Source organism: Terrapene carolina, unplaced genomic scaffold (genome assembly GCF_002925995.2).
Source record: "Terrapene carolina triunguis isolate 2854851 unplaced genomic scaffold, T_m_triunguis-2.0 Scaffold111, whole genome shotgun sequence".
NCBI lineage: Eukaryota > Metazoa > Chordata > Testudines > Emydidae > Terrapene > Terrapene triunguis.
The window spans coordinates 16,589,909-16,617,384 of NW_020664462.1; the positions used below are offsets into that span (position 1 = coordinate 16,589,909).

Here is a 27,476-nt window from a genome sequence, read left to right on the forward strand (position 1 = left end):
TTGAAGAAGGGAAAGGGTGGAATGCTTGGCACAGAAGAAGAAGGAAACCATTCCTGATGTAGAGGTGAAAAGGCACAGTAATAAGTGGGTGAAGGACTCAAGAATTAAGAAGGGGGTTTAAAGCAAGGCACAAGATGATGATCAGGACGAAATGGAACCAACATGTAGGCAAACACAGCCAAGTAAAACTTCAGGCCAGCATATCTAATCTTCTACACCAAGTCTCACTGCAGGAGGTCACAGAGCCTAGGCAATGCCTGGCAACCAAAAGCATCATATTTGTGAGCCAGCTGTATTGCCTCAGATTGGGTTGCTTGGTGCAGCTAAGAGGAGCACAAAGCAAGAACCCCTCTGTACTGGATGCATGGGGCTTAGTTCTGGGATTTCTAAATTCCAAGCCTAATCAGGCCCCATTACCTGACCATACTATATCACTGCCTGTCACATGCAGAGGATAGAGATACTGCAGGGAAAATGCAACTGCCTTAGTTAGATACAGAGCTTGGGGTACATGTTCAGAGACAATGGCTTTCAACATGGAGCAGAAAAAAGGGGCATAAGTGACTCAGGTTAGTGGAACATATGGAAATTCTCAATAGCAGGAAGGAACAGCTTGTCTCAAATTCACTTAAGAGATACTACACTCTAGGCTTAACCAACTAGAAAGTTTACCTTTTGAAATATTGGGACGCTTCAGAACCACATATCAATTTTAAGCCTCATCACTGCATCTTCACGGCTGAGGATTTTAGGGAGATTCCCAAACTTGAGCCGGCTTTTGCCAGTGACAAATCTGAGGAACTGTCACAGATTGAAGGGTCACTAGAGGAGATTTTGGAATTAATTGATAAACTTAACATTAACAAGTCACCGGGACCAGATGGCATTTACCCAAGAGTTCTGAAAGAACTCAAATGTGAAATTGTGGAACTATTAACTAGGGTTTGTAACCTGTCCTTTAAATCAGCTTCTGTACCCAACGACTGGAAGATAGCTAATGTAACGCCAATATTTTAAAAGGGCTCTAGAGGTGATCCCGGCAATTACAGACCGGTAAGTCTAACGTCGGTACCGGGCAAAATAGTCGGAACAATAGTAAAGAATAAAATTGTCAGACACATAGAAGAACATAAATTGTTGGGCAAAAATCAACATGGTTTCTGTAAAGGGAACCCGTGTTTTACTAATCTAAGGGTACGTCCAGACTACCCGCCGTATCGGCGGGTAGCGATCAATTTATCGGGAATCGATATATTCCGTCTCATTAAGACGCGATATATCGATCCCCAAACGCACTCCCCGTCAACTCCGGAACTCCACCGGAGCGAGCGGCGGTAGCGGAGTCGACGGGGGAGTCGCGGCCGTCGATCCCGCGCCGTGAGGACGGGATGTAAGTCGGAATAAGATATGTCGACTTCAGCTACAGTATTCCCGTAGCTGAAGTTGCGTATCTTACATCGGCACCCCCCCTCCCCCCCCAGTGTAGACCAGGTCTTACTTACTAATTAGAGTTCTTTGAAGGGGTCAAACAAACATGTGGACAAGGGGAATCCAGTGGACATAGTGTACTTAGATTTCCAGAAAGCCTTTGACAAGGTCCCTCACCAGAGGCTCTTACGTAAATTAAGTTGTCATGGGATAAAAGGGAAGGTCCTTTCATGGATTGAGAACTGGTTAAAAGACAGGGAACAAAGGATAGGAATTAATGGTAAATTCTCAGAATGGAGAGGGGTAACTAGTGGTGTTCCCCAAGGGTCAGTCCTAGGACCAATCCTATTCAACTTATTCATAAATGATCTGGAGAAAGGGGTAAAAAGTGAGGTGGCAAAGTTTGCAGATGATACTAAACTGCTCAAGATAGTTAAGACCAAAGCAGACTGTGAAGAACTTCAAAAAGATCTCACAAAACTAAGTGATTGGGCAACAAAATGGCAAATGAAATTTAATGTGGATAAATGTAAAGTAATGCACATTGGAAAAAATAACCCCAACTATACATACAATATGATGGGGGCTAATTTAGCTACAACGAATCAGGAAAAAGATCTTGGAGTCATCGTGGATAGTTCTCTGAAAATGTCCACGCACTGTGCAGAGGCGGTCAAAGAAGCAAACAGGATGTTAGGAATCATTAAAAAGGGGATAGAGAATAAGACGGAGAATATATTATTGCCCTTATATAAATCGATGGTACACCCACATCTTGAATACTGCGTACAGATGTGGTCTCCTCATCTCAAAAAAGATATACTGGCACTAGAAAAGGTTCAGAGAAGGGCAACTAAAATGATTAGGGGTTTGGAATGGGTCCCATATGAGGAGAGATTAAAGAGGCTAGGACTTTTCAGCTTGGAAAAGAGGAGACTAAGGGGGGATATGATAGAGGTATATAAAATCATGACTGATGTGGAGAAAGTAGATAAGGAAAAGTTATTTACTTATTCCCATAATACAAGAACTAGGGGTCACCAAATGAAATTAATAGGCAGCAGGTTTAAAACAAATAAAAGGAAGTCCTTCACACAGCGCACAGTCAACTTGTGGAACTCCTTACCTGAGGAGGTTGTGAAGGCTAGGACTATAACAGCGTTTAAAAGAGAACTGGATAAATTCAGGGAGGTTAAGTCCATTAATGGCTATTAGCCAGGATGGGTAAGGAATGGTGTCCCTAGACTCTGTTTGTCAGAGGGTGGAGATGGATGGCAGGAGAGAGATCACTTGATTATTACCTGTTAGGTTCACTCCCTCTGGGGCACCTGGCATTGGCCACTGTCGGTAGACAGGATACTGGGCTAGATGGACCTTTGGTCTGACCCAGTACGGCCGTTCTTATGTTCTTATGTTCACTGTCCAGCACACTGTCTAAAGTAGAATTGGGTACCTCTGCTTTTTGATAACTCAGCAAATAGCTATCTTTTCTATTAGCAATTTGGCCCCTGACATCACAAGGTATGTTTTTTCCTCCATTAAAACATCTACATCCAATGACAATCACCAATTCCTCACCAAGATGCATCTTCAAACTGCAGTATGTTAGCTGCTCGGAACTATATTAACGATATATCTGTAGAGCACTAAGCACGCTTACTATTATTTGAATTCTGGCAGCGCTCAAAGTGCTAGACACTGTCAACACACAGGGAGACCAGAATCTACCTTGACCAATTTCACTTTAACAAAATACCATAATAAATGTGTCAAGATCAAAATATATAATTTTATATACATGATTTACTTTTAAAAATAAAAGCAGCTAAAAGTCACTGCTTCTCAATCACTGTCATTGTAGTTGGCAAGTTTCTTGTACGAACCACTAGCCGCATTTGAATAAATAAAAACACAGATTTTTACTTCCATATTCCTCTTTAGCTCACTGAGCATTACAACTACAGGTGAAAGAAAAGTCTTATTACACATTTCCAAGTTACTTAGCTTCCTGTAAAAGCAGTTCTTATACTATACATGTTTCTGTATTCAAGAACAGTTGCTTTTGGGTTGCCTTCCTTAGTCGACACAACCCTCAAAACGCCAGAATGGTGATGACTTGTAAACTTGCTGCTGTGCATTAGATTACAAATGCCTAATTTAACAATGGCATACAAACCAAGAACATTTACAACTTTAAGCCATTATGCCAGTAAGTATATAAAAACAAAAGGATCACTCAAAACCAGAAATCCACTGGAAGTGGTGTTATCTGTTAAAATGTGCTTTTAATTACATTATGCAAGTACTAACCATGAATTAGAGAGCCATTTAACCACTGAATATAGTAGTTTTGTGGAAAAGAAAGCAGGATCTCATTGCTGATTATTGAAAAAGGTAGAAGCAGGACGGCACCAGCTGAAACTGCAAGAGTGAAGGTACTCAAAAACAGCCTGGAAGTCAAAGAAATGTATCATTGTTACTGCCCATAAAATAACATGTTTCAAACAACAAAGTAGTTAATCTAATTCATGGCGCTCATTGGAAAAATGTATTAATTTACACTACAAAAAATGCTCTAATTTTGAAAGGTCATATTTACAAAAGTACATGCCTACATCTTTATTTTTCAGATATCATGTGGTTTACAGAATTATCAAAATTATATAAGGTAAAAATAATTCATTCTTGAAAAAAGATTAGGATTTTTCTTCTCTTGGGTTGGAATACATTCATGATCCAAGCTCAATTAAGTATTTTGACATATACTTTTGGACAATATACCTTTCCTTAAGACTACTCAGGAAAGTGGTGAGATTAGGGGAAGGAGAGATTGAAAGATACCACTTACTGATTCAAAATGAATTAATGCAACTATTAATCACTAATAATGTCAACAGGATCACATTTGAACATGACTATTTAACCATGCAATTGTAGGTTTACTGCATTTCTTTCCATACAAAGTATGGACCCATCATCATTTGATGGGCTAAAGATTATTTTTGTTTGCTAGATAATAGAATGAAGGGAAATCTCAACTAAAAATAAAATAAGCGTTTAAAATTTTCAAGGGAAAAGTATACTGAGCTGAAATACTCCAAGAACAATTTACAATAAGTACCATTTTTTGACTTTTAACAGAATTATACCCTTTTCAGGAACACGCCGCCAACCAAAAAGTTTATTAAAGTGTAAGTTTGATACTAAAATGGAACTCTATAATCATTTTCTAAACTGCATAACTGAAAATTAAGATATATATTGGACTAAGATGCTTACAAGGAAAGTGTCAATAATGATACTGTTTGACTGTAGAATTATTTTCTACTACCCCCACCCTCTCACAAAGAGTCCATTTCTGCAAACCCTTATTCATTCCCACAGTTACTGTTTACAAATACTTCCACTACAGTGAATTTGACAATTTTTATGATGAAGGGAAGTAGGATCAGGCCAGTATGTAGTAAGTGCTTAAAAGATGATTAAATAATTTAGTGCCAAAATTTGTTGTTCCACAAAGTGGTCCTAAATGGAGGTATAGCCATTCAGAATCCTATAGCGTTATTTTCTTTAACCAAAATCCTGATGATTACTATATGTGAAGCAGTATCAACACGTGTGTTTGTGAAGTTAAAGTTTAATTAAAAAGATAAAAAGCATTCACAGCTGATGAACAAGAGAGTTTAAGATCATTAGAATAGAAGGCAGCTTATATTACATGTATACATACAATGAGCAATTCTTATGGCTTCAAATTTAATGAAAGAAGTTAACATTAAAATTTAGCTAGCATAAAAAATATTGTCTTGTACACAGTTACTTCTTACCTTATTAATTTTACAAAAAACAATATCACTTGAAGATTCCAAATCTGAAACTGAGGTACTGCAGGTACAAAACAGACAGCCTGGCTAAAAGATGTACATTTTCTCACAGATGCAATCTAGTTAATCTATGTTGCATGGAGAATTGTAGCGGTGTTGGTCCCAGGATATTATAGAGACAAAGTGGGGGAGGTATTATCTTTTACTAAGCCAACTTCGGTTGGTGAGAAACACAAAAATATATACTTCACCCACCTTGTCTATCTAGTTAATCTGTAATTTATAGAAGGAGTTCCTCATAAACCCATAGTGTAACCCCCTGAAAAGTAAGGGGGCTGGAATAGACCACAGTCAACAAGGCAAAATAAAATAGTCTACGCCTAAAGTCTGCAATTAAGTCTTTTCTCTCCCAGAAAGTCCTTTCACTAATTACCCACAATCTCTCAAAACTAGACAGAGTTTGAAATTCTTAGTTATACTTATTTAATATTTCACATTGTTTCTCAGATATGTTTTTCAGTAATACTTAAGTGATTTTTTTTTTATTCAAAGTTGGTGTCATCCACTACTGGTAGGGGAAGTGCGGTTTCTAAAAAAAATGCAGCAGTATCTTCACACTTTCACTGTGAAATAAGCAACATGCCTCTCTCGCAGCATGCCTGTACCGCTGCAGAAGTGCCACTGCATAGCAAATAGCACTCTACCACCAGCATAAGGGAGAGTGCTGAGCAATTTCAAAACTGTTTCATAATATCTTCAAGCCCACAACAAATTGCAAAAAAAACTATTTCAAGTTTGTAAAGAAATAGGGTGGAAGTAAAAAAAAAATTGTTGGCTGCTCATAGACCATCAGCAACAAAAGATTTTATCTTTTACAAATGTTTTCTATTTAAGAGGAAGGGAACTAAAGTGACACTGACACCTTTTAATCAATTTAAAGAAAAATTCAATAGCAAGAAATGCTAAATTGCAGGATACATCCTGAACAGCTAAGAACTTAGTTCCTGAAGCCTAACAATGGAAATAAAGCAAAGCCGAACAGCAGAAAGTCACACCTCAGGAACCTTTCCCAAACATGATTTGATTTTTTATTTTGGGGGGGGGGGAGGGTCTAGTGGCAAACAGAGCACAGAATCGGGAAGCTAAGACATATGACTCCATACAGTGGCAATCTTCAGAGATAATTGAAGAAATTGATTATAATAAGCCAATAAATCAGAAAAGGGTACAGTGCAAAGTCAAGGGACTTTGTGAACAAGACTTGCTATTTAAGATCTTTTTTGAAAAGTACTTCTTTTAAGGAGATGAACATTTAAATTCATCAATATTATCAAATCCCACAGTGATTACATAGGTGTGTTTTTGTGAGTGCATTTGTGTGCTTGATGTAACGGTCACAAGTGTTACATATTATGTTTTTAAAATATTGAACAAGACAATCCCTTTGATGCTAATTATTCAGTGAAATGTTTAAGTATAAAGCAGATCATATGAAAGTTTAAATGGACAGTAAAATTAATTTATTTTTAGTTGAAGTTTGGTATGATTATTATCCTGATTTGACTTGCAACGGAGGCCTCATGGGATTTCTCCAAACAGCAGAACAAACAACTGAAAGAGCCACATTTAGTTGTCCTTAAGTGGAAGCAATGGTTAAAAGATATTTGGAAGGGAATAATTTGGGTAATTTTTACCATTAATATATATATTCATAATATATATTTTTGGCAGCAACAGATAAGATTTTGCCTCAAGAAGGAATACGAATAAGTGTTACATGAAAATAGGATAAATGCATAAATAATGTTATGCTTAAATTAAATGTATAAAGCCTTCTCATCCTCAGTCTTGAGTCATTTGTATGGGTGATCTGATCTTTTCTGTAACGCCTACCGAAGAAAGTAGACCGCCTATTGACTAGAAGTATTTGAAAAAACTCTTTGATACCTGGCATCAGACCATAGAAAGGAGGAGTAACTTTGTCTGATGTTTTTGGTCCTTACAGCAGATAGCCCTGGTCTTGACCTGAGCAAAATTCTTTCTGGTACCCAAGTGGGTTAAAAAAAAAAAAAAAAAAAAATCACACTACAGAACACCATTAAAGCCTAACAATGATTAGTTGTCAAAAAAACTCCCATAATACTTGTCAGATCAGAGAATGAAACCATGAGTCAAATGCTATATCTACAAACACTTGAGCATCCATTTAACATCAAAAACTGAAGGTGAGAATAACCTGTCTACATCTAAACTTTAAATTACTTTGCTGTGACAAATGTGGTCTCTTGTTTCAGTTATTTAGACAGCTTATTTAGAACATTCTAAAGTTAATCCTCTGCATTGTCCACAACAAAATAACTACAACTCAGTCCCCAGTAATGCAAGGAGCTCTACCCAACTGATCACTCCTGTGTGTGCCTGGAGCCCCAGTGACTTCCCCAGCGCCTGTGAGTGGATCAGTACATCTGCTTGAAGGTGTGTGTGAAAGTGGGCATGCAGAGGCCCTGAAGAAGAGAATAAAACAAGAAACTAAAAAGAAGTACAAGAAAAGGAGGTAAAGAGGTCTTTGGGGAGAAATGGGGAAAGAAAGAAGATAGAACAGGAGACAATATAGGGGGGAAAGGAAAAAATCTATAAAAGGAGGAGGGTGGCAAAAGAAGAAAAAGAAGAAACACCACATTCAAAACACTGAAAGAAGGAAAAGTGGTGTAAAGCCAGACATGGGAAAGAAGGTGTAACAACAACAGAATACAGTAAAGTTACACTTTTAAATTGCAAAGGCATGGTCATTTAGGGGCATGCCTAGCTATGCATTTTTCACCTAGGTTAGTGGGTTCAGTCCTTGTGCTATTAATATGTAAGTGGAGGGAAATAGTGTGTGAATGAGCATAGAAGAGGGCAAGAGAGAATGGAGTGCTGCTAACTCTTGTGATTTTACTGCAAATACCACAGTAGTAAATGTTTTTTCCTAAAGCTGCAGCTCCTGGAGTCTTGTTACATGGGAATCTCAGCTTTCATTTATACATAGTTTCTAGCCTTCCCAGCTGTAGAGAAAAGCTTGAAAACACGAAACTCTAAAAGACATGAACACCAGAAGGCAAACAAAGAGAATCCTCAATTTCCTATTTTTTAAAAATCTCATGGTATTTAAGCTAATCACATGATTTTTGAATGAATGGGGTTGGCAATATTAGGAATGGGAAGAGAGGGATAAAGTGAAAAAGGGAAGAGGGAGAAGGAAGAGAGGGATCCGGACAGAGGAGGAAGGAGAAGGAATAAATGAGGCGGGGGGGATAGTGAATAAAGAGAGGAAAAATAATGAGGACAGTTGGACTTAATTTAGGTGAGAGTCAGAGTTAACTAAGGCCTTGTCTAGATTATTCAGTTTTGTCGACAAAAGCCAGCTTTCGTTGACAAACTAGTGGAGGTGTACACACTGAAATGCTCCTCCTGCTGATGCCAACATAATAAAATCACCTCATCGAGTAGCATAGAGCTTTTTGCAACGTAGTTAGAGCAACGGAGTGTCAGTGTAGACAATTCACTTGATTACATCCCCCTAATTGGCCTCCAGGTGTCCCACAATGCCCATCACAACCGCAGTTTGAACTCTGCTGCCCAGAAGGTGCACAGGTCGGCGCCCCTCCCCGGGCTCGGGAAGTTTTGAAATTCCTCTTCCTGTCTACTTGGCGTGCACAGTTTACACAGCATCTTCCTAGCTGATCATGCCGGCTTTCTGCAGCAGATGCTCTCCCTTTTAGAGCACACCAGAGCTGTTGGATCTGCTGCGTATATGCGGAGAAGAGGCTGTGCAGTTGCAGCTTTGCACCAGCTGTAGGAATTTCAATACCTACAGGCTGATTGCTAGAGGCATGCATGAAAAGAGGCACGAGAGGGACACACAAAAGTGTCGGGCTAAACCAAGGTGTACCAGAAGGCAAGGGAGGCCAACCGTCGTTCAGGTGTGGTGTCGAAGACATGCTGCTTCTATAAGGAGTTGCACACCATCCTTGGTGGCGACCCCACCTCCACCACCAAGAGCCCCATGGACAGTTCAGGGGGACTGACAGCAGCATCCAGTGGACTCAACCCAGACGAGGAAGTGAAGCTGGAGAATGATGTGGAGTACATGGCAGGGTCATCCAGAGGTGCGGCGAATCAGGATCTCTTTTCCACTCCAAAGGGGTCTAACCAGTCCCAGCACTCCAACTCTGGCGCACAGGATGCAGGAAAGGGGAGCTCCAGTAAGTGCTCATTTTGCTTTGATACTGCACAGTGAGAGATTGAGCTCTGATGTACTTTGTTATATGGTACAGGAGGAATAAGGGCCAGAAATTAGCAACAGATCCTGTCCATCTATGCAGTGGGGCCACGGTGGAGAAGTTTGTTAAAGTACACAGAAATGTCCCCAGAATCCTCCATAGTGATCTCTAAGAAACTTTCCTGTTAGGTATTCTGCAATCCTCTGCTGAAGGTTCCTTGGGAGAGCTGCCTTGTTTCTCCCCCAGCTGTAGGAAACTTTGCTGAGCCACCTGACAATTATTTCTGCAGGAATCAGAGCAGCACACAGGCAAGCAGCATACAGAGTCCGACTGAAGCCACATGCATGCAGGAGATGCACCCTTGCATCCTGGGTTACCCTTAGGAGTGAGATACCCCAGCCTGTGGAAAAGGGTACCATATTCAGAATAGGCTCCCTAACTACTTATAGTAACCCCCTTTGCAAACCACCCTTTGTCCCTTCTTGCCCAATCCCCCTTGCCCACCCAACTCTCCTCCAAAACTCACCGTATTCGGGACTTGTGCTGGCCTGTGTGCTAGACAAAGGATAGTGAGAAAGAGGTGTGTGTAACACTTTTGTGTTTCACGGCTGTGAGCACACTCACAATACTGTCTCTATTCATTGTTTCTTTGGCTTCTGCAGATGTGCCCTTCAGGAATCACTCCTCCACACTGGTAGAGCACCTCTGTCAGATAAGGGGTCGACCCAGGTGGAATAAGGAGGATATGTTTTGTGAAGTGCTGCAGTCAACAGATGCAGCACACAGCGAAACAAGAGCATGGAGGGAGACAATCAACGAAAGACTCAGGCTGGACAGCCAGGAAAGAACACAGGGGCAGGAGCGGATGATAAAGCTCCTGAACGGCCAGACAGAAATGAATTTCCTCATGAGCCTGCAATCTGAGCACATCCATGCCCAACTCCCCCTCCAACCACTACAGAACTCCAGTCCATGCCGTCCCCAAACGCTCCCATTGCATTCCTCGCACGTTCCTGGTCCCTCACAGTACCCCATGCACTCCACGCCTAGGGACTGGTTTCCCAACAAAAGCTGTAGTTACACCCAACTGTGAGGGCCCTCACTGCGAAACTGTTCCTCTTTGCATGTCCCATTTGACCAAAAGTTTGGGTTTTATCCTGTTATTAAACTTGAGTCTTTGAAATAAAATGAGTCTTTATTTATGACATGCATACATACATCACTCAATGCTAACAATCAAACACAATGGCTATAGGTAGGAATATTTGCCCCTTGCAATTAATGCTCAGGAAGCAAGCACTACAGGAGTAATTCAAGGTGGCAAGTAAGCATTGCCTGGCCAAATGCATCACATAAAGACACGTTACTGGGAATCATCATCAAAATGTGCCTTCAAAGCCTCCCTGATTCAAACAGCCTCCTCCTGTGCCCCTCTAATTGCCCTTAGGCTGGCTGCTGATTTTGAGCAGCCAGATACATCAGCCTCAGCAGTCTACCCCTGGGGAAACTTATCCCCCTTTCATTTGCAAATATTAGGTAGAGTACAGCAGACTGCAATGATCACCAGAATATTTTCCTCATCGAGGTCTATCCAGACAAAGAGACAGCTCTAGCGACCATTTAATCAGCCAAAGGCACATTCAACGGTCATTTGGCACCAGCTGAGCCCAAAGCACTCCTTGCTGCTGTCCAGGTTCCTGGTGTAAGCCTCCATGAGTCATGGGAGCAAAGGGTAGGCGGGGTCTCCAAGCATCACTATGAGTATATTTCCCCATTGGCATCTTCTGTTCTGGAAAGAAAGTCCCAGCATTCAGATTTCTATATAGTCCAGTTCTCCAAAATATCATGCACCTTCCCCGACCAACCCGCATTTATGTCAGTGAAACAGCTCTGGTGCTCCACCAGCGCATGCAAGACCATGGAGAAGTGGCCCTTTCAGTTGATGTACACCGTCACAAGATGGTCAGGGGCCAAAACTGTGATATGCGTTCCATTTATCACCTTACTGCAGTTAGGGAATCCCATTGTCTCAAAGCCATCAATTATTTCCTGCACATTACCAAGAGACACAGTCCTTTGTAGCAGGAGGTGATTATTGGCCCTGCACACTTGCATCACCACACACCCCCACAGTGGACTTTTGAACTCCAGAGTGATTCATGACTGACCAGTAGCAATCTGGAGTTGCCAGCTTCCACACAGTGATTGCCATTCACTTTTCCACAGTGAGGGCAGCTCTCAATCTGGTGTCCTTGCGCCGCAGAGCTGGGGCAAGCTCTGCATACTGTTCAAGGAAGGTGACTTTGCGCATCCAAAAGTTCTGCAGCCACTGCTCATCATCCCATACACGCATCACTATGCAATCCCACCACTCAGTGCTTGTTTTCCGAGCCCAGTACCACCGTGGCAAGCTGTTCCGTGAATGCCAGCAGCAATCTTCAATTATTTGTTTCCATGGCAGAAAGCAGGGCAGGCATGTCCCGATTCATTCTGTTTCACAGTTCATGAAATACTGCAGGCCCAGCCATGTAGTGTTCATAATACTCATCACCAGAATGATCAGCAGCTCAGGATCCATGCTGTCAGGCAGAGATGGCGAGCGCACAGTTTACAAGAGCTGTTGAAAAACGGTAAGAAACGAAGTAGGAAGCCCACGGAAAGAACTACACCTCTACCCTGATATAACGTGAACCGATATAACATGAATTCGGATATAAAGCGGTAAAGCAGCGCTCCAAGGGAGCGGGGCTGCGCACTCCGGCGGATCAAAGCAAGTTCGATATAATGCAATTTCACCTATAACGCAGTAAGATTTTTTGGCTCCTGAGGACAGCATTATACCGGGGTAGAGGTGTACATCATGTCCCCATGATGCACCACGACCTGTTTCCAGACCTCCCAGCAGCGGAGGGGGACAGAGGGTGTGAAGTTGCACAGTGGGATAGCTATCCACAATGCAACACTCTCTCTGTCAATGCAAGAGCAATGACTGTGGATGAGCTCAGCCGACAAAGAGCGTTGTGTGGACGTGCTCAACCGATGTTATTAGCGACTTATGATAGTCAACATAACTTACATTGACTTAACTCTGTAGTGTAGACATGGCGTAAAACTAATAAGGAAAGTGAATAAAGAGTTTATGCAAATGGCGAATAAGAGAGTTGTGTTCATAACCTGCCTCAGTCTGCCATTCTGCATGCGTCCATTACGACCTATGTTCTAAACTACAGGTGAAAAACTAAATGGGTGCTCCTAAAAGAAGGGGTTTTCCCCCCCATAAGGCAATGCTCTAAAATAACTGTTAAAAAAAAAAACTAGTGTTTTTCTGCACATGTGCAGTAAACACTATGCAGACAATTTTGCCTATTTACACTTTACATTATTGCAAATTTAATTGTATCAAGGAACTAAGAAATGTACATACGAAATTCTGTTGACAATGGCATCTTCATCCTCCTGCTCATCTGAAAAATAATTTATAGCAGATTTAGTTTATACAGCTACCTATATATAAAGGAAAGATGAAAATAAGTTACTACAATAGAAAAACTATAGGTCAGATCAAAAATTTTGTATTACTAAATCCGAAACCATTATTTTTGTATTCTGTAGTAGACATCCATTTTGTAAATTAATGTTACTCACTTCCATTAGTTTTCTTGAAAGAATATTTTTCTTAATAAAAATTAATGCTGCTTTCCCTCTACCTTTACACTGCCTTTGCTGGTTTCTTAATCTCTTCAATCAAGACAATTAAAGAGCATTATTTTGCTCAGGACTAAGGGTATGTCTACACTGTGAAGTTGTCGACAAAACTTTTGTCTTTCACGAGTACTTAAAAAAGCCCCCCCCGCGAAGGACAAAAGTTTTGCAGACCCAAGCGGCAGTGTGAACACGGCTTTGTCGGAAGGAGCACTCTCCTGCCGACAAAGCTAACGCCGCTCGTGTGGCTGGAAGTATTTAGTCGGCAAAAGTGCCGACAAAGAGTGTTTATACACACTGACTTGTCACTAAAAGCTGCATGGTATAGACAAGCCCAAAGGGTTACCTCTTTGATGGCCTCTAAGATTAGATTAGTGCATTTGGCGGATAGTCATGGAAGGAAATTCCTTTCTACATCACTACTCTTCCTTAAAATTACAAACAGCCTTCAAACAAGTTGAGGGAAAAATGGGTTTGAATACATCATAAGAATACAGGCTAAAGATATACAAGAAACACCCAGTACTGGAAGAATAGTTGTGAATTTTATATGCAGTGAAAAACAGTACACACATATACAACAAAGAAAAATACATCAGAACAATAGTAATAACCTGTCCTTGACAACCAGAAGTGATACCATCACCTCTCACCTAGTCTTAATTCCTCCATGAGCCTCTGGGTTTCTCTTCTGGCATTTTAGGGAATTTTCCTAATCTTATGCCTTAGGTATTCCTCCTATTTATGAAGGGCTACCACCCAGCTTGGAATCTTTCTTGTTCTCCTCTATAACCTTATGGACAGCCACAGCCAGAGCCCCCTTTTTATGATGTGGCCTCCAGAACTGAAATTCCACTTTCAAGTCAGTTTTTTTCCTATCCCCTTCAAGTTTTCCATGTTGCCCATCCTGCATTGTCAGTTATTTTCCAGGCAAAAGAATGCACAAAACCGGTCCACAGCAGACCTGAATACATTTCCATATTTGGATGTGTCTAGTAACAGGCTTGCTTCACACTCCTACAAAAGAATTCCATGCAAGTAGCAGGTATAGCCTCTCTGCTCTTGCCAGGGCAATCATTACATTAGGACCTGGTCTCCCAAAATTAAACAAACAGTTATTTATGCTTAAAAGAAAGCCAGGGCCCAATCCTCAACAGCTTGTGGTAGAAGTGGCAAGCAAGTTAATAAAGGAAAAAACTGAGTTCTTCTGTCTGAGATGAAACTATTACAATTATCAAACAGCTCATTGGTACCACTGTGAAATCATGACTGGAGTTTCCAATTTTGATTGCTTATTCAGGCAACTTTAATTTTCTATAAATGTATATCTTCCTATGGAATTAATATAAAAATAATTCAGCTTGTGGACATTTGGTAGGTTCTTTTGATTGTTATAGGAAAGTGTTTTGAGTTAAAGAGTCCTTTGTGTAATGGCAGAAATGCTAAAGTTGACTTCTACTTGCATGTAAATTAATAAACAATTAAGTATTTAGAACTGTATAGCATATTCTTAAATTTCAACCAAAAATCTGACATAAAACAACTGTCAGCAAACTGTTTCCTATGCAGCATCTCTTAAATGAAAGGATTTTTGAAAAGGACACATGAAGGAAAAATTTGCAGGAAGTTGTAGGGATCTATTTTATGCTTTTGCAGCACATGGAATAGTCATTTGTTTGCTCAGCTACATGAATCCAGTCAGTATGTTGTTACTGTCCTTAAAAGCGGTATAGGAAGTACACAGACACAATCAACTCAGAGGAGCACTAGATAGTGGTCTCTGGATGACTAAATTAGGCAGAAAAGGAGGGCAAGCCTATCAGCCTTTTTGTGCTTTCACAACACTTGTAAAAACAGTAAAGGAAAGAAATTACTACACTGTAAAGACTTGAAACTGAAAGAGATCTACAGGGATCCAAGTGAAGAGATTCAGCCAGAGTGAAAGCCATCTTCCAGTACTCAAGCTGCCCTTTGGCCAGGCCTGGTATCCATGATGCAAAGTGCTGCAGTCACAGACTAGTAAACCCTTCTTCTGAATGAATCCTAACAAGAAAATTCAGGGCTGTAGAGCAGGGCTAAGCAATTGGCCATGTTTGCCCTCTTGCCCTGGCTACCTCAACTGTTAAGAGAGGCGTGCATGTAGCTGGCACCATCCTGAGGGATACAGTTTTCTCAACTGCTTTTGAGATAGGGGAAGTAGTGAATAGGATGTTTCAACCTCATGAGCTGCTCCCTCCATCCTGAGCCCTGTCGTGTCCCCGATCCCGCTCTGTGGAGATGGGGTACAGGAGCAGGGGGAGGGGGACACCCTGACATCAGCACCCCTCTTCAAGGAATCTACAGACTTGTATCCTGTAAGACAATGGCTTCAGCAGTTAGGATGAGGCTTGAGGCCTATGAACTTTGGCATAGATAAATTTAGGTAAGCCATAAGTTTTGGGGAACTGGAAGTAGAATGTAAGGGGGAATTCTGTCCATAATGACATCAGCCAACCACAGAAACATGAACTAACATCAGTTTCTGGAAGGTTTTGGATGGAACATCCGACCGCAAGAGTATCATAGCAATGAATTGATGTATAAGATAATGGGGTGAAATCATAAATACACTAACCTATAGAAGAAGGACACCTTAACATTGGTAAGGGGAGGAAATACAAATAAGGAAGAGGGGAGAAAGCCCTACTGAATAGGCATTAGACATGGTAACATCAGCGTAACATATTATAAAAGTGGCATCCCAGAGCAGTAGGAGAGGGAGAGATGTAGCCCTTGGGAGGGGCCAGAATGATGGCCACTGGTGAAGATGAGGAAGGTGACAATGATGAGGAAGATAATGATTAACATTTTAGGTTGTTCTGCAAGGGATGGTGAGAGTATGGATGTTCAGATGTACTTTTGTATTATCTCTATCTACTTCACTGAGTTAGAATGTGTGTGACTTTGCTAAATGTATTAATAAATTATTTGTTTGTAAATATAGAAGAGTTCCTATAGTTTGAGTGTTGCACCTGTGCACATCGGGGTTCCTAACTATATAATAATTTTAATAATATGGGGCCTGATCTTGGGACAAGAACCTATTTGGTCTTAAAGTGATAACTGGGGATTTTTATTCATAATCTATAGATCAGGCTACACGTGAAAATGCAGTTGAGCATCTTAAAGTTCAAAATTTGGTGTTAGGAACCCAAGCTGGGGGCTGCTTGTAGGCTTCCAATTCAGATTCATAAGAACTCAGGTGAGAAGAAAGCAGAAGGGAGCTGAAGGCAGGAGAAGGGAGTAGGTGACAGCTTTGAACTATCCCTTCTCTCCCCTCCCAAACTTGGTCAAGTGACATTTAAAAATAATATATTTGGTCAGCGAGGTGACAAGACTGGGCATCACTGCTCTACAGCAATGCTCTTTGGTAAAAAAGTTATACCCACTCATTTTTTAAATGGAAATAAACATCAAAATTTGAATATTTAAAACTACTTACCTGCTTTCCTTTTGTATCTTGTGATTACGAAATAGGAAACTATGTAGAGAACAGCAAATAGGAGAAAACAGATCTGAAAAAAAGAAGTTTCATTTAATTAGGTTAATGAAAAGTCTGGATTATATTATGCATTTATCAGCTCCCCAAAACTGAAATTAAATTCTGATCAAACAGAAAGTGCTATACTTAAGATTTCTCCAGGTGGTTTAGAGCTCAATTAATAAATGCAACTCAGTTTACTTTGTTGATTATATCAATTTGCTACATTTTTCAATAAATGCTAATTAAACTCCAAATAAATTCAAATGCTGGGGTCAAATTTTAAAGGGTTAGTACATCAACTCATTTCCAAAAATCCAACTTTAATGCATGAAACTATTGCAGGTGAAGAAGTCTGATGTCTTTCTATTCCTCAGAAGGTATCAGTCAGCATCACAAAGCCTCCAGAGAATATGAAAAAGTTCATCAAGATCACTGGTCCCATGCACCAGAAAAGCCCATGATCAATTTAGCAGAATGCTGTAAATCCGGATTACATTTCACTGGCAGAACTGTATTGGGAAGCTTATATGAGATCTCTGCACACAAAGCTTGATCCTACTCATTGGTTATCCTCATCACCTTCATGAGCAACCAAATTAACCCAGAATTGGACAAACAAAATCTGAGTTCTTGCCGCTGTTCCAAAAATGGAAGTCAATTTTGAAAGTTAAGAATTATTTGTAGAGCACAAATGTTAAAACACACTTTTGCTAAAAAAATGTAATATAATAATCATATATTGAGATATACCTATCTCATAGAACTGGAAGGGACCCTGAAAGGTCATCAAGTCCAGCCCCCTGCCTTCACTAGCAGAACCAAGTACTGATTTTGCCCCAGATCCCTAAGTGGCCCCCTCAAGGATTGAACTCGCAACCCAGGGTTTAGCAGGCCAATGCTCAAATCACTGAGATATCCCTCCCCCAATGTAGTACTCCTATGTTCTATAAATGTTACTTATTGTGTTCTTTGTATCGGTTTGCCTGTGAAAATAAAAAATATAAATGCAAAATGATATTTAAACTTAACTGCTTAATGTACTTTGTCAGTTAGTGCAATACTGTTCTTCATATGTACTGACATATTATAATAGCTCCTTAAACCAACTGGCAATGTGTATTAAAAGTGAGTTTGAAAGTGTCATGAAAGTGAGTTTGAAGATCCATAAACTTCAAAGCACACTATCCCTTCAGACATTCTAGGGCTGTTACTATTTATTTTTGTGAATATGTATTAATAAACACCTAGCTAAATCATAGCAGAGACAGTTATCCAAATGAATATTAAAAGAAATATGCTATTAAATGTAAATTGACTCATACAAAGCCCACTTTGCTCCCTAACCCATAAAATAGTTTTTGAAATGGATCTACCTGTGTCTATGATATTTAATATTAGCACAAGGAATCCGTCGTGCTTAGAGCTGAGCTTTAACCTGCACTATTCACCGACTGAGGTCTGGGAAACAAGTCTGTCCTGCAAAGACAGACAAATGCTAAACCGCTTCTACAGATAATCAGTTTAACACTTGCTGCCTTTAAGGGTATGTCTACACTACGAGGGTAATTCGATTTTACTTAAATCGAATATGTGGAATCGATATTGCAAAGTCGAACGTGTGTGTCCACACTAAGGACACACTAAGGACAGTAATTCGACTTTGTGAGTCCACACTAACGGGGCGAGCGTCGATATTGGAAGCGGTGCACTGTGGGCAGCTATCCCACAGTTCCCGCAGTCCCCGCTGCCCATCGGAATTCTGGGTCGAGCCGCCAATGCATTCTGGGTAAAAAAAATTTGTCGTCATCCGTCCGTCACTAACGCCCTCCCTCCCTCCATGAAAGCGCCGGCGGGAAATCAGTTCGCGCACTTTTCTGGTCAGTGACAGCGCGGACGCCACAGCACTGCGATCATGGATCACGCTGCGACCATCGCTGCACTTGTGGCCGTTCTCAACACCTCGCAGCTTATCATACACCTTTCCCTGAGGCAGATGCAGAGAAATCGGGCGAGGAGGCTACGGCACCGCCGTGAGAGCCTGAAGTCGGAGAGTGGCACAGAGCTGTCAGAAACCACGAGCCCCAGCGCCCAGGACATCACGGTGGCAATGGGGCATGTGGATTTTGTTGAACGGCGATTCTGGGCCCGGGAAACAAGCACGGACTGGTGGGACCGTATAGTGCTTCAGGTCTGGGATGAATCCCAGTGGCTGCGAAACTTTCGCATGCGGAAGGGGACTTTCCTCGAACTTTGTGAGTTGCTGTCCCCTGCCCTGAAGCGCAAGGACACCCGCATGCGAGCAGCCCTCACTGTCCAGAAGCGAGTGGCCATAGCCCTCTGGAAGCTTGCAACGCCGGACAGCTACCGGTCAGTCGCGAACCACTTCGGTGTGGGCAAATCTACCGTGGGGGTTGTTGTCATGCAAGTAGCCAAGGCAATCGTGAAGGTACTGCTCCCAAAGGTAGTGACCCTGGGAAACGCGCAGGTCATCATAGATGGCTTTGCCGCGATGGGATTTCCAAACTGCGGAGGGGCTATCGATGGGACTCACATCCCTATCCTGGGACCGGACCACCAGGCCAGCCAGTACATCAATAGAAAGGGCTACTTTTCAATGGTGCTGCAAGCACTGGTGGACCATCGGGGACGGTTTACAAACATCTACGTCGGATGGCCGGGCAAGGTTCATGACGCTCGCGTGTTCAGGAACTCTGGTCTGTTTAGACGGCTGCAGGAAGGTATTTACTTCCCAGACCACAAAATAACTCTTGGGGATGTGGAGATGCCTACAGTCATCCTCGGGGACCCAGCCTACCCGCTAATGCCCTGGCTCATGAAGCCCTATACTGGCGCCCTGGACACAGGAAAAGAACTGTTCAACTACCGGCTGAGCAAGTGCAGAATGGTAGTGGAGTGTGCTTTTGGCCGTCTCAAAGGGAGATGGAGAAGCTTACTCACTCGCTGTGATCTCAGTGAAACCAATATCCCCATCGTTATTGCAGCTTGCTGTGTGCTCCACAATCTGTGTGAGAGCAAGGGGGAGACCTTTATGTCGGGGTGGGAGCTAGAGGCAAATAGCCTGGCTGCTGATTACGTCCAGCCAGACAGCCGGGCCATTAGAAGATCCCAGCGGGACGCTCTGTGCATCCGGGAGGCTTTGAAAGCTAGGTTCCTGAGTGAGCAGGGCAACCAGTGACTTTTCAGTTTGTAGACAGAAAAGCTGAACCTGCCCCCGTTTCTTTACCCAGTTCATTTTGACTATCCTCTCCAGTTACATACCCCCTTCACCCCCTTCCCCTTCGCAAAAAATAAAATCATTTCGATTTTGTTAATGAACACCGTTGTCTGTGTTGCTGTTTTCGCGGGAATATTTTAAACCGGGGACGCAGACTGTGGCGGGGGGCGGGTTCAGTGTTCTGATGCAAATGATGCTTCTAAACTCCCGGAATGCCAGGCTCCGCACTGGTGGACTGGTTATTTCAATGGAGAACATGAAAAACACCTCCCAGACTGACCAGGGTAACCAGTGACTGCACTGTGTATGTGTCCTGATGCTGGACCTGACACCGCCTCTGTACCCTGCTAAAGGTCACTGTCCTGCCCAATTACCAAGCCCCTTCCCCCCCTCCAGACAGACTCTCCCTCAAAAGAACCTGACTGAAACAGTAATGGAGAGAAACAAACATTTTATTGCGAACCAGACATGAAACGTGGGGTGTGAAACTTGGACGGGGGCTTCTGTGAGGTGGGTGGGAAAGGACTTATGAAATTTTGGGGAATGTCAGCCTTCTAGTGCTAGAGCAGTCTGCAGGGGTTGACTGAAAGTTTTAACGGCCCTTGCCGCCCCTCCTTCTTTGGAGTTTGGGTGAGGGTGGTGTGGGACTTGGTGGCGGGTGAGGGCGGTTACAGATAGACTGCAGCGGGGCTCTGTCCTCCTGCCTCCAGTCTTGCAGAACATCCACAAGGCGCCGGAGCGTGTCCGTTTGCTCCCTCATTAGTCCAAGCAGCTTTTCAGTAGCCTGTTGGTCCTCCTGACGCCACCTCTCCTCCCGTTCCATGACTGCTCGGTGCATTTGTGACAAGTTCTCCCTCCACTGTGTCTGCTGGGCTGCCTGGGCTCGGGAGCAGTCCATTAGTTCTGAGAACATGTCTTCACGCGTCTTCTTCTTCCTCCGCCTAATCTGCGCTAGCCTCTGGGAGTGTGCTGAGAGGCTGGGTTGGGAGACAGTCGCAGATGTGTCTGTGTGAATTGTGAAAAGGGAGTGAATTCCTGAGACAGATAAATGAAATTGTATACAAAGAACCTAGTCTTTCTCTGTGAACAAGACCATGCACTGCACCTCTCACATGCGCACTCAGGACAAGGTCGAATTTTCGGCCGTCGCCTTCAGTGCCTGTGGACTTGCGGAGGTCTTGGACTGTTCAGAGAACTGTGGCTGGAGACCTGAACTTCTGGAGCGGGCAATAATGGTAAGCCGCAGACTTGTGGCTGCTTAAAACTCCAGCAGTAGCACTGGCCTCCTTTCACATTGAAAGCAATGCCAGTCTCTGCTGCCAGCAATCAGGACAGCATCAACTCTGCCCCTGTCCCACCCCCTCGCGGCTGTCCCAGGGAAAGATCCCTGTATGCTGCCCCTCTCCCTCCACCGCGTGGCTGTAAAGCAGTCCCAATACTAACATTTCCCTCCCTAATTCAAAGCAGGGCGTCATGAGCGACATCACCCTCCTGAGGATCCCGGACACCCAGAGAGAACGCATGCTGCGGGAAAGCATGCAGAAACCGGGGCCGTATGCCGCCATGCTATGTCGGGCCATGATCCCGGAGTACTTGATTGTGGCGTGGAGGGGGCATGTCTGCTACCACGGAGGGCCCACTAAGATCGCCCTACCCCGGAACCTGATCAACAGGCTTGAGCTCTACCTCCACGAGACCTACGAGGAGTTCTCCTACGAGGATTTCTCGTCGATCCCCGGCCACATTGACCGGATTTTCGCGTAGGTGCACTGGGACTATGGAGTGGAGCGTCTTGGGCCTGGGAATCATGGAGTAACGGACATTGTGAAAATTTTTTAAAACACTTGGGACTAAATTGAGAAGAGCCTAAGACAGAGAAATCATGAAAACCCATTTGTTACCTTTGTAAATATTCCTGTTTTGTACCTGATTATTTTTTTACTAGTTTACAGAACTTTTATAAATGTACATTGTTAATAGTATAAATATTACCGTTCTGTTTTAAATAAATGTTTACATGTTTACAGCACTTACTGCTTGATCCTTCCCCTGATTCTGTGTCCGGGGTAAGGGATGGGGACGGTTGGTACGGGATCTCGGTAAGGGTGATGAAGAGCTCCTGGCTGTCGGGGAAATCAGCGGTGCCAGCGCTGTCGACTGCCTCGTCCTCCTCATCTCCTTCTTCATCTTCCCCGTCCGCTGTCATGTCCGACGAGGAACCGGCCGCGGACATGATCCCATCCTCGGAGTCCACGGTCAGGGGTGGGGTAGTGGTGGCGGCCGCTCCCAGGATGGAATGCAGTGCCTCGTAGAAACGGGATATGTGGGGCTGGGATCCGGATCGTCCGTTAGCCTCTTTGGTTTTTTGGTAGCCTTGTCTCAGCTCCTTGATTTTCACGCGGCACTGCGTTGCATCCCGGCTGTAGCCTCTCTCTGCCATGGCTTTGGAGATCTTCTCGTAGATCTTAGCATTCCTTCTTTTGGAGCGCAGCTCTGAAAGCACGGACTCATCGCCCCACACTGCGATGAGATCCAAGACTTCCTGATCAGTCCATGCTGGGGCCCTCTTTCTATTAGATTGCACGGCCATCTCTGCTGGAGAGCTCTGCATAGTTGCCACTGCTGCTGAGCTCCCCTCGATGTCCAAAGAGGAACTGAGATTCAAACTGCCCAGACAGGAAAATGAAAATGAATTCAAATTTTCCCGGGGGTGTGGCTGGTCAGAGCATCCGAGCTCGGACTGCTGTCCAGAGCGTCAACAGAGTGGTGCACTGTGGGATAGCTCCCGGAGCTATTACCGTCGATTTCCATCCACACCTAGCCTAATTCGATATGGCCATGTCGAATTTAGCGCTAATCCTCTCGTTGGGGAGGATTACAGAAATCGATTTAAAGAGAGCTTTATGTCGAACTAAATGGCTTCCTGGTGTGGACGGGTGCAGGGTTAATTCGATATAACGGCGCTAAAGTCGACATAAAAGCCTAGTGTAGACCAGGCCTAAGAGTACTATCATCTTAAATCTAGAATGAAGAAAGCTATTAGAGATGGGAGAACAAAAAAGGGCACAGAAATCATGTTGGGATGAAATTTAAGTTATTTGACCTAATCCAGTTCAGAAGGGAAAGGAGGATAACTGCTTTATCAGAAAGGATGCACAATCAAATAATAAAATCATGACAGGAAATATTAACAAAAATGTAACAGAAAGAGAAACTCATCCTGTGTCTGGTTACAGACCCTTCATAGGAGAAATGGGCTACTAGGAATTTATACCAGGTTCACCACTGTGGGATCTAGGTGCCTGTAACTTTTCTATAGACCTCTCATTCCTTTTTAATTGCTTGTATGTCCTCTGTGACCCCGAGTGACCATCACAGGGACAGCCCTGGGGGCTAAAAGTATTAACTCCCCACAGTATTTAGCAGGCACAATCAACTGCTTGTAAGGTTTCCCAGAACTTCTATTTTTCTTATATAGGAACTTCCCTATACAATCTTTCCTCTTAAAAAGAAAAAACAAACAAAACAAAACAAAACACAGCCACAACTTTCCCTGTTTCCCCTAACCAGGATTTCCCTGAGAATGCAACCCCTTATGCTTTCTAGGGTTGGGTCTGCTCTTTATTCCATTGCAAATGCTTGCCTGCTGCTACCGCTGATGGCTGTCCCAACCACTGGGATTGGCTCCTCCCTTCTTAATTCCTGGAGGCCCACTACCTTCCTCCACTAAACCAGGGCTGGGCATAACCCTTCCCCTTCAGCTGTTCCTCTGTCTTCACAACTCCCTTATGGGACCACAAAGTAATAGTCCTTTTTGCTGCAAGTTAATATATTAACTACTTTGGACATAGTCAATAAATCATTACCCACAAGCACTCCTGCTGGAATGAAATCCTACATAGCAACTTTTAAGATGCCTTTTAGATTTTCCCACTCCAAGGGAACTTTAGCCAAGGCACAATGCGGTTTTAAATTTTCCAAGTGCCAGTAGTTCAACACTTCCCCTAGCGAGCATGTCAGATTTCCTTACCATGCCTTCTCAGACCAGAGAAATGTGGGCTACAGCATCTCTCCAACCTTAGTATTCCTTGTCGTTCACCATGGCAATTTTTAATAAATTCCGTATCAACCTTCAATGGATCAAAATTCATCAGGATCTCTCCAGACATCTTGGGAGAGGGGAGTTCTGTGTTTGTGACAGCCACATTAACCAGAACTGCACAGGGTGTAGGCTTACTTTCCCTTTGCTTAGGGCAATTGTCCCTCAGGTGTTCAGTGGAGTTACATATGTATCACCTTCTTGAACAGTCCTCCAATGAAGGGGGTCTATGAATGTAATTACCATGAGAGGGTCAGCTGTGGTAAGGTGAGAGCCTGGGCTCCCATTTGCCCTACCTTTTCCCAGAAAAGGGAAAGCTTTTGTGCTGAAGACTTGAAGAAGAGCTCTGTGGAGCTCGAAAGCTTGTCTTTTTCACCAACAGAAGTTGGTCTAATAAAAGATATTACCTCACCAACCTTGTTTCTCTCAATTTTTTCACTAGTTCTTTATCTGCAATAATTTAAAGGTACAAAAAAAAATCAAACCACTTTTTGCTCAGTTCAAAAGTTTGACGATTTAAAATAAAAAAAAACTTCTAACCCTCAAGGGAAATTTAAACAAAGCTCTAACTGGAAACCAAAAAAAGTAATACTGCCCTTGTATTATGACAGTGTTCATAAAACCCCAATATAACTAACAAATTCAAAAATTACTCCAATATTAATTCAACAATTAGAATATTTATTCTTTTCAATTAAAATATTTGATTTAAATTATAATCAAGGTATATGGAATGTTAAACTGGTATAAAAAGAGGAAGGAGGACACTTCAGTCTCTTAACACTATAAGGTATCAACAGATGGGCCCCAAAGTTGCACAGATCTGTGCAGGCAGACCTTTATTCCCATGGGAGTAAGTATGATTCAACATGAACATAAGGGTCCACGGCAAGGTGTTTATTGAAGGATCAGAGCCAGGGCCACCCCTAGCCATCTGGTTGCCCTACGCAGCCCCCCTGGGGGGGGGGGGGGGGGTCTGTGGGGGGCCCCGCCCCCCCCCCCCCCCCCCAGGTCTGGGCGGCGGGAGCGGGGGGGGCACTTTTGGGGGTTCTGCAGGCCCAGAGTGGCCCGGGGGATTAGCGGGGGGCTAGGAGCAGCCCGCTCCGCTTCCCTCACCCAGGCGCCAGACAAGTCGCTCGGGGGAGGGGATTTGGGGGAAGGGATCCCCCACCCCACACTCACCAGCAGCGGCGGAAGCAGAGCAGTCCGGCCCCAGCCCTGCTCTACTCCACCAGCTCCCAGCCGCAGCGCTCCGCTTCCCGCCGCAGGTGAGTGCGGGAGGCGTCTTTCCCCAACTTCCCTGCACTCACTGGGAGCTGGCGGAGTGGAGCGGGCTGGGGCCACGTGGCCCCACTTCCTGCCACTGCCGGTGAGCGCGAGGTCGCTGGGGGAAGAGGTGCAATGGGGGCGGGGCAGGGGTGGAACAGGGGGAAGGGTAAGAGGCAGGGCAGAGGGAGTTGTCCGGGGCCTCAAACCCCCTAGGGACAGCCCTGCCCCTTGCAGTGGGCGCAGCCCGTGGGGGGGGCCGGCCGAAGGGATAGGGCTGGTCGCCGGGGCTGGTGCTACCATGTATGCAGCAGGCAGCTGCCTAGGGCACCATGAAATTTGGGGCAATTTGGTGCCCCAAGCAGCTGCATATGCCTAAGGACGGCCCTCATCAGAGCCTTAGTTGTCAACATACCTCTTTACTCCCCAAGTGCCATGCCAAGACTTTTAGGAACTTTCAGAAGCCAGGGCAGGGCACAACATGCTCACAAGGTTTCTTTACTGTAGACTTTTCCTACTCTCATATGCAGTGTCCCTTCCCTCCCTACTCCCCACACACACACCCCAACCAATAGCTAAAAGTAGGAAAAAGATGGAGAATATTAATGGCCAGTATCAAATAAATATCACTTGTCTGCAAGATGACCACCACCAATTGGAAACTCAAAACTATATATTACACGGCTTAATCATGTTTGTAAAACAGCAATTCTCAAATGAAAGATGCTATACAGTACTTCTAATCTATATTCCCTCTCCCCCATAGTTTATTCCTATTGATATGCTATTTACATTTTGAACATTTAAATTACTGTGTTGAGCAAAATGACTATCGTTTTCGAACAGTGAGGGTCATTTTAAATAATTTGCCAAGGGAAGTCACTGACACATCACTACAACTGCTCACCTGAACACTGTCAAATTACACAGATCATGAAGGTAAATGGAAGTCAACAAAAAATAGATAACAAGGGAGAGATTAGAATAGAGGACAAACACAGATGAGTTAATATAAAAACCAGATTTTTGTTTCCTTATTTCTTCCCTCGATTTCTCCATTCTCTCTCCCACCCTGTATTTCTCCTGCATTCTTTAAAAATTGATACTCTTGTCCCCAAAAACCCTTTTTATGATCATGGTAGTACCCCACGTATCAGTCCATTCCCTTTGTACATAAGTTTTCCCAAGCTGCTGATATATTCTGTACAAAATATTAGGGATGTGGTTTTAGAATGTACTATTTGACAGCATTTCATACCATAAATTAATTTCCTTAAAATGCACAAAACCAGCATTTTTATAATGTTTTTATGGATTAAATAAAACTTTCTGATAAACTTTTTCTTAGCCAAACATGTTATGCATTTAAAACTAAATTTATTAAACAAAGAAAGTATCCCTAACAGTGAATTGAATTGATTGTTTCTGGTCCCTACATCCTTCAAGATCTTAGAATAGTAGATCTCATCCTTTCACACCTCGCTTTATTCATAGATTGGAGGAAGGAAAACAAGTGTTTCTGTTTTATCAACTGAAATGAAGAAGATAGGCTCTTCTGCAGGTGCAGGTGCAGAAAGACTGCTGCCACCAAAAGCACTTCAACACACTCTGGGTCCAAGCACTTAACCAGTCACTTCCACCAATCACTAGTAGCTTGACTTTCTTTAAAATTTTGCAGCATAACACATACTGCTTAAATTTTTTTTGTATTTTATTTGTTATTTTAATAACTATTATAAGTTAAGGCCTTAACATAGATTATCCATTTCAAATAGTTTTTTTTTTAAGTCAAATAGTTTTCAAAACCGATTATTTTGAACTGAAATTATTGGCAGTGAATGTCTGTCCATTACAGTTTACCTCCTACTCTCTAGCTTGTTTGCAGGAAAACAGTCACCTCCATGCAGGGGCTGTGGAGTGCCATTTAAAGTCAGGAGGGGCCATGGCTCACCCCCTCCCAGGAACCCCAACCCTTGAGAAAGCCCCTGCCTCCTACACCCAATTCCTGACTCCCTACCCTTCCCTGCTGGCAAGCCTTGAGTCCGTCCACCCTGTTTTCCAGTCCCCTGTGCAGAGAGGAGCAGAAGCCTCCGCCACTGCAGTTTTGGCATGTTAAGGGCCCAGCACACATTGTGGG

At 43.2% G+C, this 27,476-nt stretch overlaps 1 protein-coding gene across 1 annotated transcript in view; it reads right to left on the reverse strand.

The window, feature by feature from the left end:
- The window catches only part of LMBR1 (limb development membrane protein 1), a 137,400-nt gene that overhangs the window by 91,911 nt on the left and 18,013 nt on the right, over positions 1–27,476 (reverse strand). The window contains exons 2-4 of the mRNA XM_026652156.2: positions 16,698–16,770; positions 12,939–12,978; positions 3,739–3,878 (exon numbers count right to left, since the gene is read on the reverse strand). Coding sequence (XP_026507941.1) covers positions 3,739–3,878; positions 12,939–12,978; positions 16,698–16,770 — 253 coding nt within the window. The remainder of the gene's footprint in view (positions 1–3,738; positions 3,879–12,938; positions 12,979–16,697; positions 16,771–27,476) is intronic.